General features: G+C 37.4%; 1 protein-coding gene across 1 annotated transcript; it reads left to right on the forward strand.

The window, feature by feature from the left end:
- The first annotated feature begins 3,441 nt into the window (after nt 1-3,441).
- Nucleotides 3,442-12,968, forward strand: LOC131431356 (seipin). The gene is made up of 4 exons (XM_058597012.1): nt 3,442-3,977; nt 7,910-8,052; nt 12,116-12,457; nt 12,524-12,968. The coding sequence occupies exons 1-4, from the start codon at nt 3,697-3,699 to the stop codon at nt 12,760-12,762; spliced, it is 1,005 nt and encodes a 334-aa protein (XP_058452995.1). The 5' UTR covers nt 3,442-3,696; the 3' UTR covers nt 12,763-12,968.
- Nucleotides 12,969-13,580: the final 612 nt, after the last annotated feature.

Raw genomic sequence — 13,580 nt, forward strand, 5'->3', positions numbered from 1 at the left:
ATTTAAAATCGCATTCCCAGGTGTGGAATTCATCACTCAGTCATTTTCCAGGTGGGCTTTCACCGCCCCTGTATATGACCACTATTTCTGAAGCTTCTAGAACCAGAAACTGAGCGCCAGTACAGCCGGAATAGGTTTATTTTACCATCTATAGACAATGACCACCGATTGGAAGAGTTTTGAATCTAGTTTCGCCGCTTCAAATAATGATAAAACATGTTTAATTTCGGAACCAGATGTCGGATCCGGATGAAATTTAGGAATTCCATATGGGATCCTAAGATCGTTTTTGTAAAAATAGGTCCAGTCATCGCTGGGAAAAGTGAGTTTCAGAGTTTGTGACCACGATTATTGGTACTTCCTGAACCGGGAAGTCGGGGACTGGTATGGCCGAAGTCAGTTCGTTTAGCTGTCAACTGACAAGGGTGTGCATATATTTGAATGTATTTATACAAATGAATGATCGCATTTACTTCACCATGTTTTGTGTTTTTATTATAACCATTTTTACCATACGGACATTCGCTTCTCGACCCAGAAAAACTTTTTAACCCTATGTGCGGGGGTTGAGAATCGAACCCAGGTGGGCTGTGTGAAACACATCAACTTACCCGTTACCTCATCAATTTTTATTTCAATTAAAATATAGAAATAGGGCAACAACTAAATCCATTACATTCACCATAGAGGCCAATAATACAATGATAGGGGAAGATGTTCGGTTGCCGGCACCCCACCGTAACTTTTGACAGAAAGCAGATAGCGTCATTACGACAAATGTCATGGGTATGAGTGTAATAGCAGCACATTCTTTTTGTGCCAAATACCGAAGCATACAGACGCTTGTACTTTTTGATGCGTTTAAAACAAATTTTAATTCCTTGAAAAGGTTTTTTCTGACTTTTTTTATAGCTTTATAAATTGAAGAGCATCAATCGGATTGAATATTTATGAAGTGAAATCGATCTATTTTATGATTTAATACCGGATGCTATCAAAATTGTCGAAACCAAAGATTTGTTTTGTCATTTTCAAAATGTCTACCGATTTCGGTTACCGGCAGCCCATTTTTTCGACAAATCGTGAAAAAATGTCAGTGATATGTAGGCTGCTGTCGAGACAAAGAAAGCCGAAGTTTTGGCCAAACATCTAGCTGCTCATACAGCAGATGTTCCGGCTAAGAAAAAAACGTGGAAGACCGGCCAAATTACCGATCTACCAAACTGAAGGTCTAAATCGCAATATTTTTATTGTTCCTTAATTTTTCACGATGCATTCAATTTTACAGCCAGTGTATTTGTATAACAGTTTTAGTATTAACAATTGAAGAATCCAACCAACTCTTTTGCGATCGCTGCGCTGCCCGAGTGGCGAGCTCTGAACTAAGCGATGGTGATAATGTTCAGATTTTGCTTGAAGATTCGAACAAAATGCAGGGTTTTTATTTTTTTTCCTATGAATCGAATACTAACATACAAAAACGTGTGAAAATTTGGTAAAAAAATCGATCATTAATGATTCAGTAACTTTCCGTGTTATGTTTGATTAATATTTATGGAATAATCGTAACATGAAATACCAAATTCGAAGAAGTGAGGTTGGGTACTGTTTTTATATCTGGGATATTCTTTGTTTTCGGGTTGCATTTTGAGATTAATTGATAAATTATGACCAAAAGTTTAATGACTAGTCTATTTACTCATGTTTTATCATCTAAATCAAATCTGTATGTGAACTGAAAATTTCAAATTTCATCCGCGATTGTCAAGAATATAGGACAATTTGAAATCCTATGTTTGATGACAACACGTGAACAATCGTTTTTCTTACCCATATTTGCAAGGTTTTGCCATCTGCATTCTTTCAAACTCAAGTAAATTGCAAAATTTGTCAAAAATTTTTCTAAATACATGGGATATGTCAAAACAATCACCATAACGCTATTTCGTGGTGACCACGCTGATTGGATTGTTCAATAGCATGTTGCAAAGATTCATAATGTTAATAATATTGTTCGTTATTTTCAAGAATTGCACGGACTGATTGGATTAGTAACCATTTTGGACACAACCCATTTTGAAAATTGTGTAATTTCCTTTATTCATTATCAAAATTTTGTTAGGATCTATTTAAAGCTTCTTCTTCATGCATTTGTGGAGCGGCTAAATTGTTTCAAATATTATCATTTTTCAAAGTAAACAAAAGTTTTTTGTTCGCCCAATGGTTTTTTTTTATATTTGATATCTATATTAGTTTGCGTACTGCGACACGCTTGTACCAGCACGCTTATGATCACATCATTTTTTCTAATAATCGATGCATTTTCTTCCCGTTATTTTTTCGGTTTTGTTTTCAATTTAAAACATCAAATTTTCACTTTCTTCATTAAATACATAAAACATACTACAGTATACAGTAATTTTTATTTTGAAGCACTTTTTGTTTCTGATTACAATCTTTTTCAATTTTTCCCTAATATAACTATTTATATTGCTTTCTAAACCCAATGGGGTTTTTATATATTTTTTATATAAATTTTATATTTCATATAGAAATGCTAAAGTTCGTTGTTAACCTTTGTTGACAACGCCATTATCTTCTGACTTTTGATATGAATGAATTCAATGCTCTGAATTACATATTGTTTTATTGTTTGAAATTTTCAGTTCACGCGTTTCTTCATCCAAGATAGGCATTTTTTTCAAATTCACTTAAGATTTTATAAAGACGGTGACTCAAATTTACACGTATAACAGGTTCAAACCAGCGTCTTGGGAATCTCTTATCTCACTTTCTAAATATCAACATTCAACTACCAATCACATCGACGGCTCAGACTTTCTGTCTAGGTTTATGTGAAATTCTCGCACGTGCTCAGAATGGAATGACAACAAATATAATCATGAAAAAATCCATTATCGAACAAATTTCAATTATTTTGAAATTCTAGTATCCCTTAACCGTATACAATTCAATAGATGAGATATTGTGAGAAGAGAACTCCAATTAAGTATGAATGGCGCGAAACCATTCTAAACTTTGGTCCCAATGAGGTGATTACGCACAATATGTACACACAAAAATGCATATTCGATTGAAAAAAAATGCTTTGAAACAAATCTTTTATCTACAGAGCAGTATAATATTATAAAATTTTTGACGCTAGTCTTAATAAAGATTTTACAATATTTAAAAACAACTGAATTCATAAAAAATATATTTTCCACAGCAGCGTGCTAAACTGAGTGCAACATTAGGTATGAATGAATGCATAACATGTATTGTTGTTTTAAGGATACAGTCAAAACGGTTACAATATTCATAAGCCCATACACAGGCAGAAATGCATTGGAATGAATAAAGCCTGTACTCATCGAACCGTCATACTGATATCAACTGAAATAATAGCTAGTTGGCTGTTATCAAAAGCTGACGGTCCTCAGTACCTCGTCGACTCTCAAACATATCTGTTGTTGCTTGTTAGAATCTGCTGCTCTTAATCGTTGTTTCGACTGATAAGCTTTCCTTTGCTGCAACAGTCATTTACTGTTTGTGTTATTCTGGTTGACAGTGCCAGCTGCAGATGTGACGTTTGTTCGTCCCAAGTTGAGCAAAACCACTGGGCATCGTCTGCAACAAAACAAACCGCAGTGATACATTTTTACTTGGGAACAGTGTTGTGCGAAGCGTATAAAAATGACACTCGGCAGCATCATACTGACCATATTAGACCCTCTGAAAATAATTCGCAATTATTTACTCAAACCATTAGCAGTTACAGGAATAGTATTTGCTGAGGAGTACAAACGTAAAACTAGTGCGGGAGTGCAATCGTCGAAAAACATTATCTTGAAACTGATCGTGGTTGTGCTGCTTGGACTGTCAGTCGTGTGGGCATCGATATTTATGTATGCTTACTTCTACTACACTTACATGCCTACGGTGTCGCACGTAAAAGATGTGTATCTCAGCTACAGGTAAATTATCTAGATAAGTTGTACGCTTGGAACCCTGTAAGAAAAAAAACGTTAAACGGGTGTCTTTCGTTGATCCAATTCGTTGGGCCGATGATTCATCTGAATTTTATAACAAGAAAAACTGGCAGTCCCAGCAGTGTTTTACTCGTGTTTCAAATATACAATATACGGCATCGTAGACCAGTTTTAAATTTGACAGAAGAGCTGGTCGAATAAATAAAACTAGAATGGCTCGCTGGGGATACGTTTGTTCCAGTTTCTGCTCTTCCATATAGAACTTTTAGCTGCTGAATTTGCTCTTAGCAGCTCCATAGTCAATTCGATCAACGAACTTGACAGGCAGAGGTCCATTGTTAAACCATTTTAAATGTGAGGCACGTTGAACTAGTTGTACGGGAAGTTTTTCGTTACTTTGTTTTAAATCGAAGTTACATACCTGTTGAAGATTTAGGTTTAGATAGAATAAGGTACACACTTTAGGTACAATAAGAAACCATTTTAGCACAGATAACAGATATACAGGCTCACATATGAACTGTGTGTAAAATTTGCTCAATCAGCGTGGCGAACACTTACAGATGTCACCACGATTGACACGAGGTGCCACAACGATTTGGGTGCCGCTTTCACAAGAGCCAAAATTTTGGGCGCAACATTCACTTAACGCTAGATTTTTGTTTTGCTGTTGGTTAAAATGGCAAATTTATTATTATTTTATTCCGATCGAATTCTAATGTGATTTATGCGACATGGAAATTTAGTTGTCCTTAACACTTAGGGAAATCGTGCAATAAGTGTTAAAATAGTTTTGTAGTTGGAATAATTATCTGTGATTTTAGTTTTCATTTGTAGAAAACAATTATGCTTTGTTGAAAAAAATACAATATCAAGCCGTTATACCGAACGGCCACGCGCGTACCTTTCATGTCGTCTACTATGCAGCACAACAGGCGTTGTATAAAATCTTTTCGCTTTCGTAGTGGAGAAGGAATTCATTACAATTTCAACTAATTATAATTTTTGTTTCACAATTCATCAAAGAAAGTAAAAGAAAAAAAAATCGATGTTGTTTCCATATGATCGTACCACAGAAAACTGATATACAGACGCGAGCAAAAAATTCCAACCCTTATAAATTTTAAATTTACAATTCATTGAAAATAGCGGGCTCGTTACTGCCACCGGTACGGTCCGGAACGATACCAATATTTTCTGATCCATTAACGTATTTTATCAACAACGATTGAATTGGAACACTAATGGGACAATTCGTGGGAAACTCACAGTTCAATCACGAGTGAATTAATTCTGAACATATAAAAATAAACTTGATTGACCTACAACAGAACATAAATTTGGCATGATGGGAATGCAGAACCCAAAATAGAGGCGATCGCGGCGACATCTGCGAGTGTTCATCAGGCTGCTCATTCAAAATTCTACATATAGTTCGTCTGGGAGTCTGGATATCTGTTACGTGTGATTAAGCTAATAATGAAACGTAAATATATTGTTGGGGAAATATAAATACACAAAGAACATGCTTTGATTTAGTGATGTTCACTACGAGATCACTTTACTGTGTTTTTTTTCTATTCGTTTTTATTTAAACAGAGCATTTAAAGTTTTTCATTTAATATATTTTAGTGGGTTGTACGACAATCTCTCGAAAATCATTTCCCAGAAAAGAAAGCAACGAAGTATTTTCCCCAGAATGTACCATTCTCCAGAAAACCATAGTCACGAAGGTATCAATTAGTAGAAAGACATACAACAGAATGTACCATTCCCCAGAATACCATCTCCCAGAAGAAGCGAATACCTAGAAACTGTTTCCCCACAATGGAAAATAATACAGAAACAACATAGGAACAGATCTTTCACCAGAAAAGCATCTACTAAAATCAGGCGCGTATACATGGGGGAGAGATTAAACCCCTCCTCCGAAACTTAAGAAATTATTAGTGGATACAGGGGTTAGACCGGACACGTTGTTAAACTGGACAACATAAATATCTTATCAACCTGCTAATATCAGTTCGGGTTTACATCTCATCCAAGTCAGTCGATAAAACAAAACCACTTACGTTGGGGACAGAAGAAACCAAGTACAGTATTATGTAGTGAACAATAGACCTCGAAAATGAGTGAACCAAACGAACAAAAGCTACCGCCGGTACGAAAGAATACAATTATTGTTGACTTCAGACAGTGCAAAATTCGACCTTCGATACGAGAACTTGAAGGTTTGCTTAAGGAGCAAATGCATCTTGATATTAAACGTGTGCATTTACTTCAATGCAATAAGACCAATAATGTTGGTTATATCCAGTTCTATAAAGAGTTGGATGCAATTCAATTCGATAAAGACAATAATAATGAGCACTATGTGGAGCATGAAAATATCAAGTACAACATTCCAGTGTATATGGAAGATAGTGCTATAGAAATGCGTGTGCATGATCTTCCCTCAAGCGTCATCGATCCTTATATTCGCCATACTATGTCCCAATACGGAGAGATTCTCTCTATCGAAAAAGAAAAGCGGAAGAATTTTTTCCCCGGTATTCTAAATGGCGTACGTTTGTTACGCATGCGCTTGAGGAGGCCTATACCTTCTTATGTAACATTCGGTCAGAATACAAGAATACCGTGCAAATCACTTGTTACCTATGACAATCAGATGGCCACATGTCAATATTGCCAAAAAGCTGTTCACTACGGTAAGCCATGTGATAAACCGGACAAGGAGACAACTATACCAAAGGACAACGGTGCTTCCTTAACATCAACCCCAAGCAACCCCAGTACACCTGTAACAGTCACCAACAACAGGGAAGTATCCCCTTCAACGAAACCAACCAACGTAACCCCTATAGAACAAAGTACACCAGCTGCAGTTAACAGCTTACCATCCAACCAACCAGCAACTGCAAACAATGTACAACAAGGCGCATCTACAGCAACTAGCAACGAAATCAACAACAATACCACGGCAATGGATGACAAGACGAACCACGAACAAACTGCCCCTCAATCCTCGCAGGAGGAAAAAGGAAGTTCCTCTCCCCCTACAAAAAGGGTGACAACGAGATCCAATACAAAAAAAATTATCTAAAAACTCAGCTAAATCGGCCACGTAAAGCTTGTACGCAGAAAGGCCTGAATAAAATATCTTTTAAATAAAAAAAAAATAACCTGCTAATATTTCAATTCATAGATTGACTTTGTAAACGCACTTGGAGATGACGCGGTCGAAATGATTTCGATAAAAACCCAGTTTTAATATATGTTTTTTTTTTAATTTCTAAAAAGTGTCCGATTTAGCGCCGGTCTCCCCAATATTATGAAAACACACCCCGAAATTTTCTTCTGGGTACGCGCCTGACTAGAATGAACCAGTCCAACGAAAATATTTTTTGCGAAAATTTCGTGAATACTCATTAACTGTAATTTCCAAGGCAACTATGCTTATTTCAAGCTTTGTTAGTCTGAAAAAGACAGTTCTGAAAATAACGAGTTTGATAAAAAATAATCAAATTATATCACGGGTATGAAATCATTTAGCTATATTTATTTAATTCAAACAGGCGTAACCTCATTAGACCTTTCAAAATCGCAGTAAATTAGAACAAATTCTTTTAAGCAGCATGTTATAACAGCCAAATGATCATTATGCCAAATAACCATCATGCCAAACGATATTATACCAATAATACTATTTTAGCGACTAATGCCTTCGAGTGTATGGTTTTCTGGACTTTGGTACATTCTGGGATTTTTTCTGGATTTTCTTACTTTCTAGAGTTTGTATTTCTGGAGATTAGTACTTTCTGGGGAAAAAGCTTCGATTTTTTATGTTCTGGAGAATGGTTTTCTGGGAAATGTTATAGAATCATTTTAGTGATATAAACTTTCAATAATCATTCTAGCAAATGCAGTGCAGATGGATGTCAGAAGTACCCTTCGGATAACGTAGTACTGACGAAAAAGCAACAGTTGCTGATGGTTGGCCAACCATACCGAGTCATATTGTACCTAGAGATGCCAGAATCGGAACAAAACGATAAAACAGGTGACTACAATTCAATAAAATGATCCAGTGGTCTATTACAATTTCAGGAGAAAGGTATTTTTGATTGATTAGACTCCTTCTCCTTAGGACTATTATCTGTTCCCAAACCTTAGAAGATGATTTTTTTGTTTCGATTATAGAGGTTTTAACCTTAAGGTCATTCACCTCTTCGGGCCAGAAAAACTTTCTGACCCTATGTGCGGGGTTGGGAATCGAACCCAGGCGGGCTGCGTGAAAGGCATCGACATACCCATCACGCAATACCAGTCCCCCAGAAAAGATGATTCATGAATAAAAATTCTGCTTGCACGAGAAAATCATTGACGCCACGGAGGAGTGTTTGTAGATTTAAAATAGAAAATATATTTTCATCCCATCTAGTACGCATCCGTTTATATGCAAACCAGGATACGATAACAATTTGAACACATTAGACTCCCAACCTTTTCTACAGCCATTTTCATGAAATTCTTCGCTATCTGTTCTCTAAAGCGCATAACTTAGAATCACGATTTCATGACCAAGCCTGAAATGTTTTTGGGATGAGAAAAATTAGAATATTTCAAAGTGTTTCAGGAATCAGGAATCAGAACAAATTGGCTCAAATGGCACGTTCCCCTTGATATTTGGAGATTTGTGCCTTGCCATCAATTTGTTTTTAGCATCATTTTCCCGATATATAAGAGGGAAGGATTGAAAGGAAATGGTAAGGGTTGGACTAGGAGGATGGAAAATTTAATACACAAAAACACATAAAAGCAGAAGTAAATTCTGCACCCCTAAGGGATGCTGAACAATCTGCTGAGGATCACATTTAGTGGAAGCAGAAGTAAATTCTGAACCTCTACGAGGTCTCGAACAGTCTGCTGTTAATAAAACCTCCAACCCCCGAGAGGATTTAGAGATCTTACAAAAGCGACACCATTCTGCACTCCCGGAAGAATGTAGAACGGTTCGCAGTATGTACGAGCAGAAGTAAATTCGGTACCCCCTAAAGGATGCCAAACAATCTGCTAAACCCTATTTAAGGTGAATACAGAATGGATTCATTCACTCCAGCAAGAACGATGAACCCTTCTGACTATAGCTCCTTGCCACATTGGGTGAGAAACGAGAGAATATCCTTCAATTTTAGCTCCGCATACACAGACTCAACCATGTATGGAGAACCAAAATCCTGGATACGTAGCTGCGTCAATGCGGGACAGTTACATATCAGATGATATGAAGTACCATAATCGCATTCACACAAATCACACGAATAATACTCAGCACGTTGAATAGTAGCCATGTGATAATTGAGTTTGCAATGTCCAGTCAGAGCTCTGACCAGAATACTGCAATGATGCTTGGAGAAATGCAGTAAACACTTTGACATTTTCAGATTTAAATCTGGTAGAAATGCTTTTGTCTGAGCGCAAGTTTGCAAGCTGCGCCAGTAGCTGGCATGTTTGGATGCAGCCCAAGAACGTATCTTGTGCTTTATCCAACTAGTTGAAAGTGGTAAAGCTGGTTCAGGACCAACGAAATCATTCGTTGCACCAGCTCTAGCCAACTCATCAGCCCATTCATTTCCAGTAATACCAGAATGGCCGGGTACCCATAAGAAGTAAACAGCATTTGAAATGCTGAGGTCTTCAATTTGAGTTCGACATGCGATCACTAGATTCGACCGTGAGTCATTCGAACTGAGTGCTTTTAAGGCTGCCTGACTGTCGGAACAAAAATAAATACGTTTACCACAGATCCTCTGCTGAAGTGCCGATTGTACTCCACACAGAATTGCGTAGATTTCTGCTTGAAACACAGTACAGTATCTACCAAGTGAATGAGACTGCTCCAGCCTCATTTCACGACAGTAGACACCAGCACCAGCACGACCATTCAACAGAGAACCGTCCGTATAACAAACTATGTGTTCATCAAGTTGTCGTTCCAAATAACCAGTCAACCATTCCTCACGAAGAGGATAGCTCACATTGAATGTTTTGAAAGGAAAACTGCATGTTAGAGTAAGGTCACTAGGAGCGAGTAAATACTCATCCCACGTAACTATTTGAGACCACAAGCGAATGTGGCTGGTAGCATAATCTAATGGGTTACTGTTCCAAAGCCCTGTAACCTTAAGACGGTATGCACAAGATAAAGCTTCTTGTTTTAGGAACACGTGTAGTGGTTTAATGCACAGTAGCTCCTCTAGAGCAGCAGTAGGAGTTGTCGTGAATGCTCCTGTCATCGCCATTAGGACCATCCTTTGGAGATGATTTAGCTTTGACTGAACTGTCGCGACTTCTTCTTTCTGCCACCATACAAGACATCCGTATGCTTAAGTTGGTCTATCGATAGTTGTGTAGATCCAATGAATGTATCTGGGTTTGAGTCCCCATGATTTTCCAAAAGCTCGTCTGCATTGGCCGAAAGCCATGCAAGCTATTTTAATCCTGAAGTCAACGTGAGCAGACCAATTCAGTTTTGAGTCAAGAATAACCCCGACGTATTTAACTTGATCGACCACAGTAACCTCTGAGTTGAAGAACTTTAACGGACGAGCTCCTGTGATTATCCTACGATGAGTGAAAAGCACCATTGATGTTTTGCCCGGATTTACAGATGATTCAACCTGACAACACCATTGTTCAACATATCGCAGGGCTTGTTGCATTAAATCGAAGAGAGTGTTAATGCTTATACCGGTCATCAATATATGATAATCGTCGGCAAAACCATAAGTCGGAAATCCAAGGTTATTAAGTTTCCTTAACAAACCATCAGCGACTAGGTTCCATAAATGTGGGGATAGTACACCACCTTGAGGACAGCTACAGACACTCAGTTTTCTAATCTCTGCTTGCCGAAGCGATGAACAAAGAAGTCGATTGCTAAGCATTGCGTGTATCCAGTAAGGGAAAAACCCAAGATATTCCGTTCACGACTGCATTGTTTAAGGCCATCGTCCAAGTACCATGCGCGCGGGTGGTTTTATGAAATTTTCGATGGAAATTTTGAAAAATTTGACAAAACCAGGAACATACAGACCTTTGAAATACTTTTATCTATCTACAGGGTGAAAATGGCTGGAAAATTCGGAGGATTTTCCGAGTCTTATCAAAAATAGCTCTGAAAAATGAGTGTTTTTGTGATCTTTCACAATTATCTGGAAAAATAATGCGATGACAAATTTTTTTTTTTCAAATAAACCTTATGATGGATACAAAGATTACATTCGGACACATTTTTGGAAAACCTTTTCACGCTTTTCAAAGAAAATCCACGAATTTCAAAAATTTCCACGAAATCGGTTATATGAAATTCGTTGATTTTCCATGAAAAGCGTGAAAAGGTTTTCCAAAAATGTTTCCGAATGTGATCCTTGTTGCCAGCATAAAGTTTTCTTGAAAAAAAAATTTCATTACATCGAATTATTTTTTCAAATAATTGTAAAAAATTACAAAAAAAAGCTCATTTTTTCAGTGCTATTTTTGATAAGACTCGGAAAATCCTCCGAATTTTCCAGCCATTTTCACTCTGTAGATAGATAAAAGTATTTCAAAGGTCTGTATGTTTTTGGTTTTGTCAAATTTTTCAAAATTTCCATCGAAAATTTCCTAAAACCACCCGCGCGCATGGTACTTGGACGATGGCCTTAACCTCCTGCAGCCATTCAACCATCGGCACGGAAATACACCTTGACTTAGGAGTTCCTATTTTTGTGGCCTTTTACGACATGGAACAGGAAACCAGTGGATCAATTCTTGGTAAAAAATAATTCCGCCGGATGCCACACGGCTTACCTGTTTGGTGGACTTATACCACCGGTACAGGTGGACCGTAGCGTTATTCTTAGCCAGTTGGGAAACCGCTACCGACACTACACGGCTATCTAGGCTGCTCAGAGAGGGAAGTTGACATTGATGGTCAACTTCCATGGATGGCCGAGCAGCCGAGAAAGCGCATAACTTAGAATCACGATTTCATGACCAAGCCTGAAATGTTTTTGGGATGAGAAAAATTAGAATATTTCAAAGTGTTTACTATTGCTATTCATATTAAATTTCTTTTCAAGGCATGTTCACGGTTTGCGCAACGATGTATGATCATACCGGAGAGCACACGACAAAGTCCTGTAGACTTTCCATGCTTCACTACAAGTCCGACTTGCTAAAAATAATCTCAACGGTGGTGTTTGCTCCGCTTATGATTTTGGGTTACCGGGAGGAGAAACAGATGGTAACTGTAGAACTATTTACGCACTACGAAGACAACCAAATCCATCCGGCCACCAATGTGGACATTGCAATCCTTTCAAGCAGCGTTCAGTTCTACTCAGCACAGCTCCACATCACAGCCAACTTCTCGGGACTGCGGTACCTGATGTTCAATTGGCCCATCTTATCGGCTATCATCGGTAACAATCAGAACCATTTTTTCCTATCTATATATTTCAATAAAAAACATTTGACATTTTTTGCAGGAATCACAACAAATTTGTTTTTCATACTAATTGTGTGCGTTCTCAGCTGGTACCATTGGGACGATACTGAATGGTTAGTCGACATAAAAGATCGGTATCAACAAATCATCAAAAAATCACATACTGCTGCTATTGAACATTTGCCAGTAGGACCAAGAAGGATGGTCAAGCCGGATGATTCAGCCGAGAACGTCGAGGATATTTCCAGTTTCAAAGACGATTTAGGATTAGCGAGCTGATGAAGTACTTGATATAGAAAAATCAGTACAAAACAATCACACACCCAATCCAGTTTAATGATATTCGTTGCTTTTTAACATACAAGGTTAAATAGTTTCTAGTATTTTTGCGTTCTGACTAAGTCAATACCCATTTGATATAATGGTAGTTTTTGTCATGAGTTGTTAAAATGAACAAAGAGAAAAATAAATTTATATTTAATTTATTTATTGTGTTGATTTTGCTGTTTCCAGTATAACTGTTTGTAACAATAGCTCAACGTTTTTGAAGAAAAAACAAATCAATGTTCAACGATACTCGTTAATCAGGTCACTTTTACTTGGGATTTCGATTTTAGTGGATTAATCGATAAAAATGAGCTATACTTGTTCAATATACATTCAAGATGAGCCACAAAAATGAAGCAGAATCGGTAGAATGGAAGGTAATCATGTAAGTCTATGGCTACCTACGAAAACCAAAGGGTCACATGTCAATACTGTCAGCCACCTGCTCAATTCCGGTGAGAACAAAAACACCACTTCTTCCAAGGTTAATGAAAATTATCCTACACTGGCACTAGCCATACGATCTTTCATTTATATTGAGTTTTTGAATATCCTGAGAACCATTACTAACAAATTGATTTAAGTTCCATTTTGAAGTCCCCGAAGTCGGATCCGAACAAAACTAAAAAAAAAAAAAACAGCCTATAGGGTCATAAGAATACACAATATAAATTTGCAGTCTCGTATTTGAACTGTGCATAAAATGTTGAAAATGTTAAACCCAACTAACCGATTTGGATAAGAGAGAATGATTTGGTTAGCTGGTGTGA

This window comes from Malaya genurostris, chromosome 2 (assembly GCF_030247185.1).
Source record: "Malaya genurostris strain Urasoe2022 chromosome 2, Malgen_1.1, whole genome shotgun sequence".
NCBI lineage: Eukaryota > Metazoa > Arthropoda > Insecta > Diptera > Culicidae > Malaya > Malaya genurostris.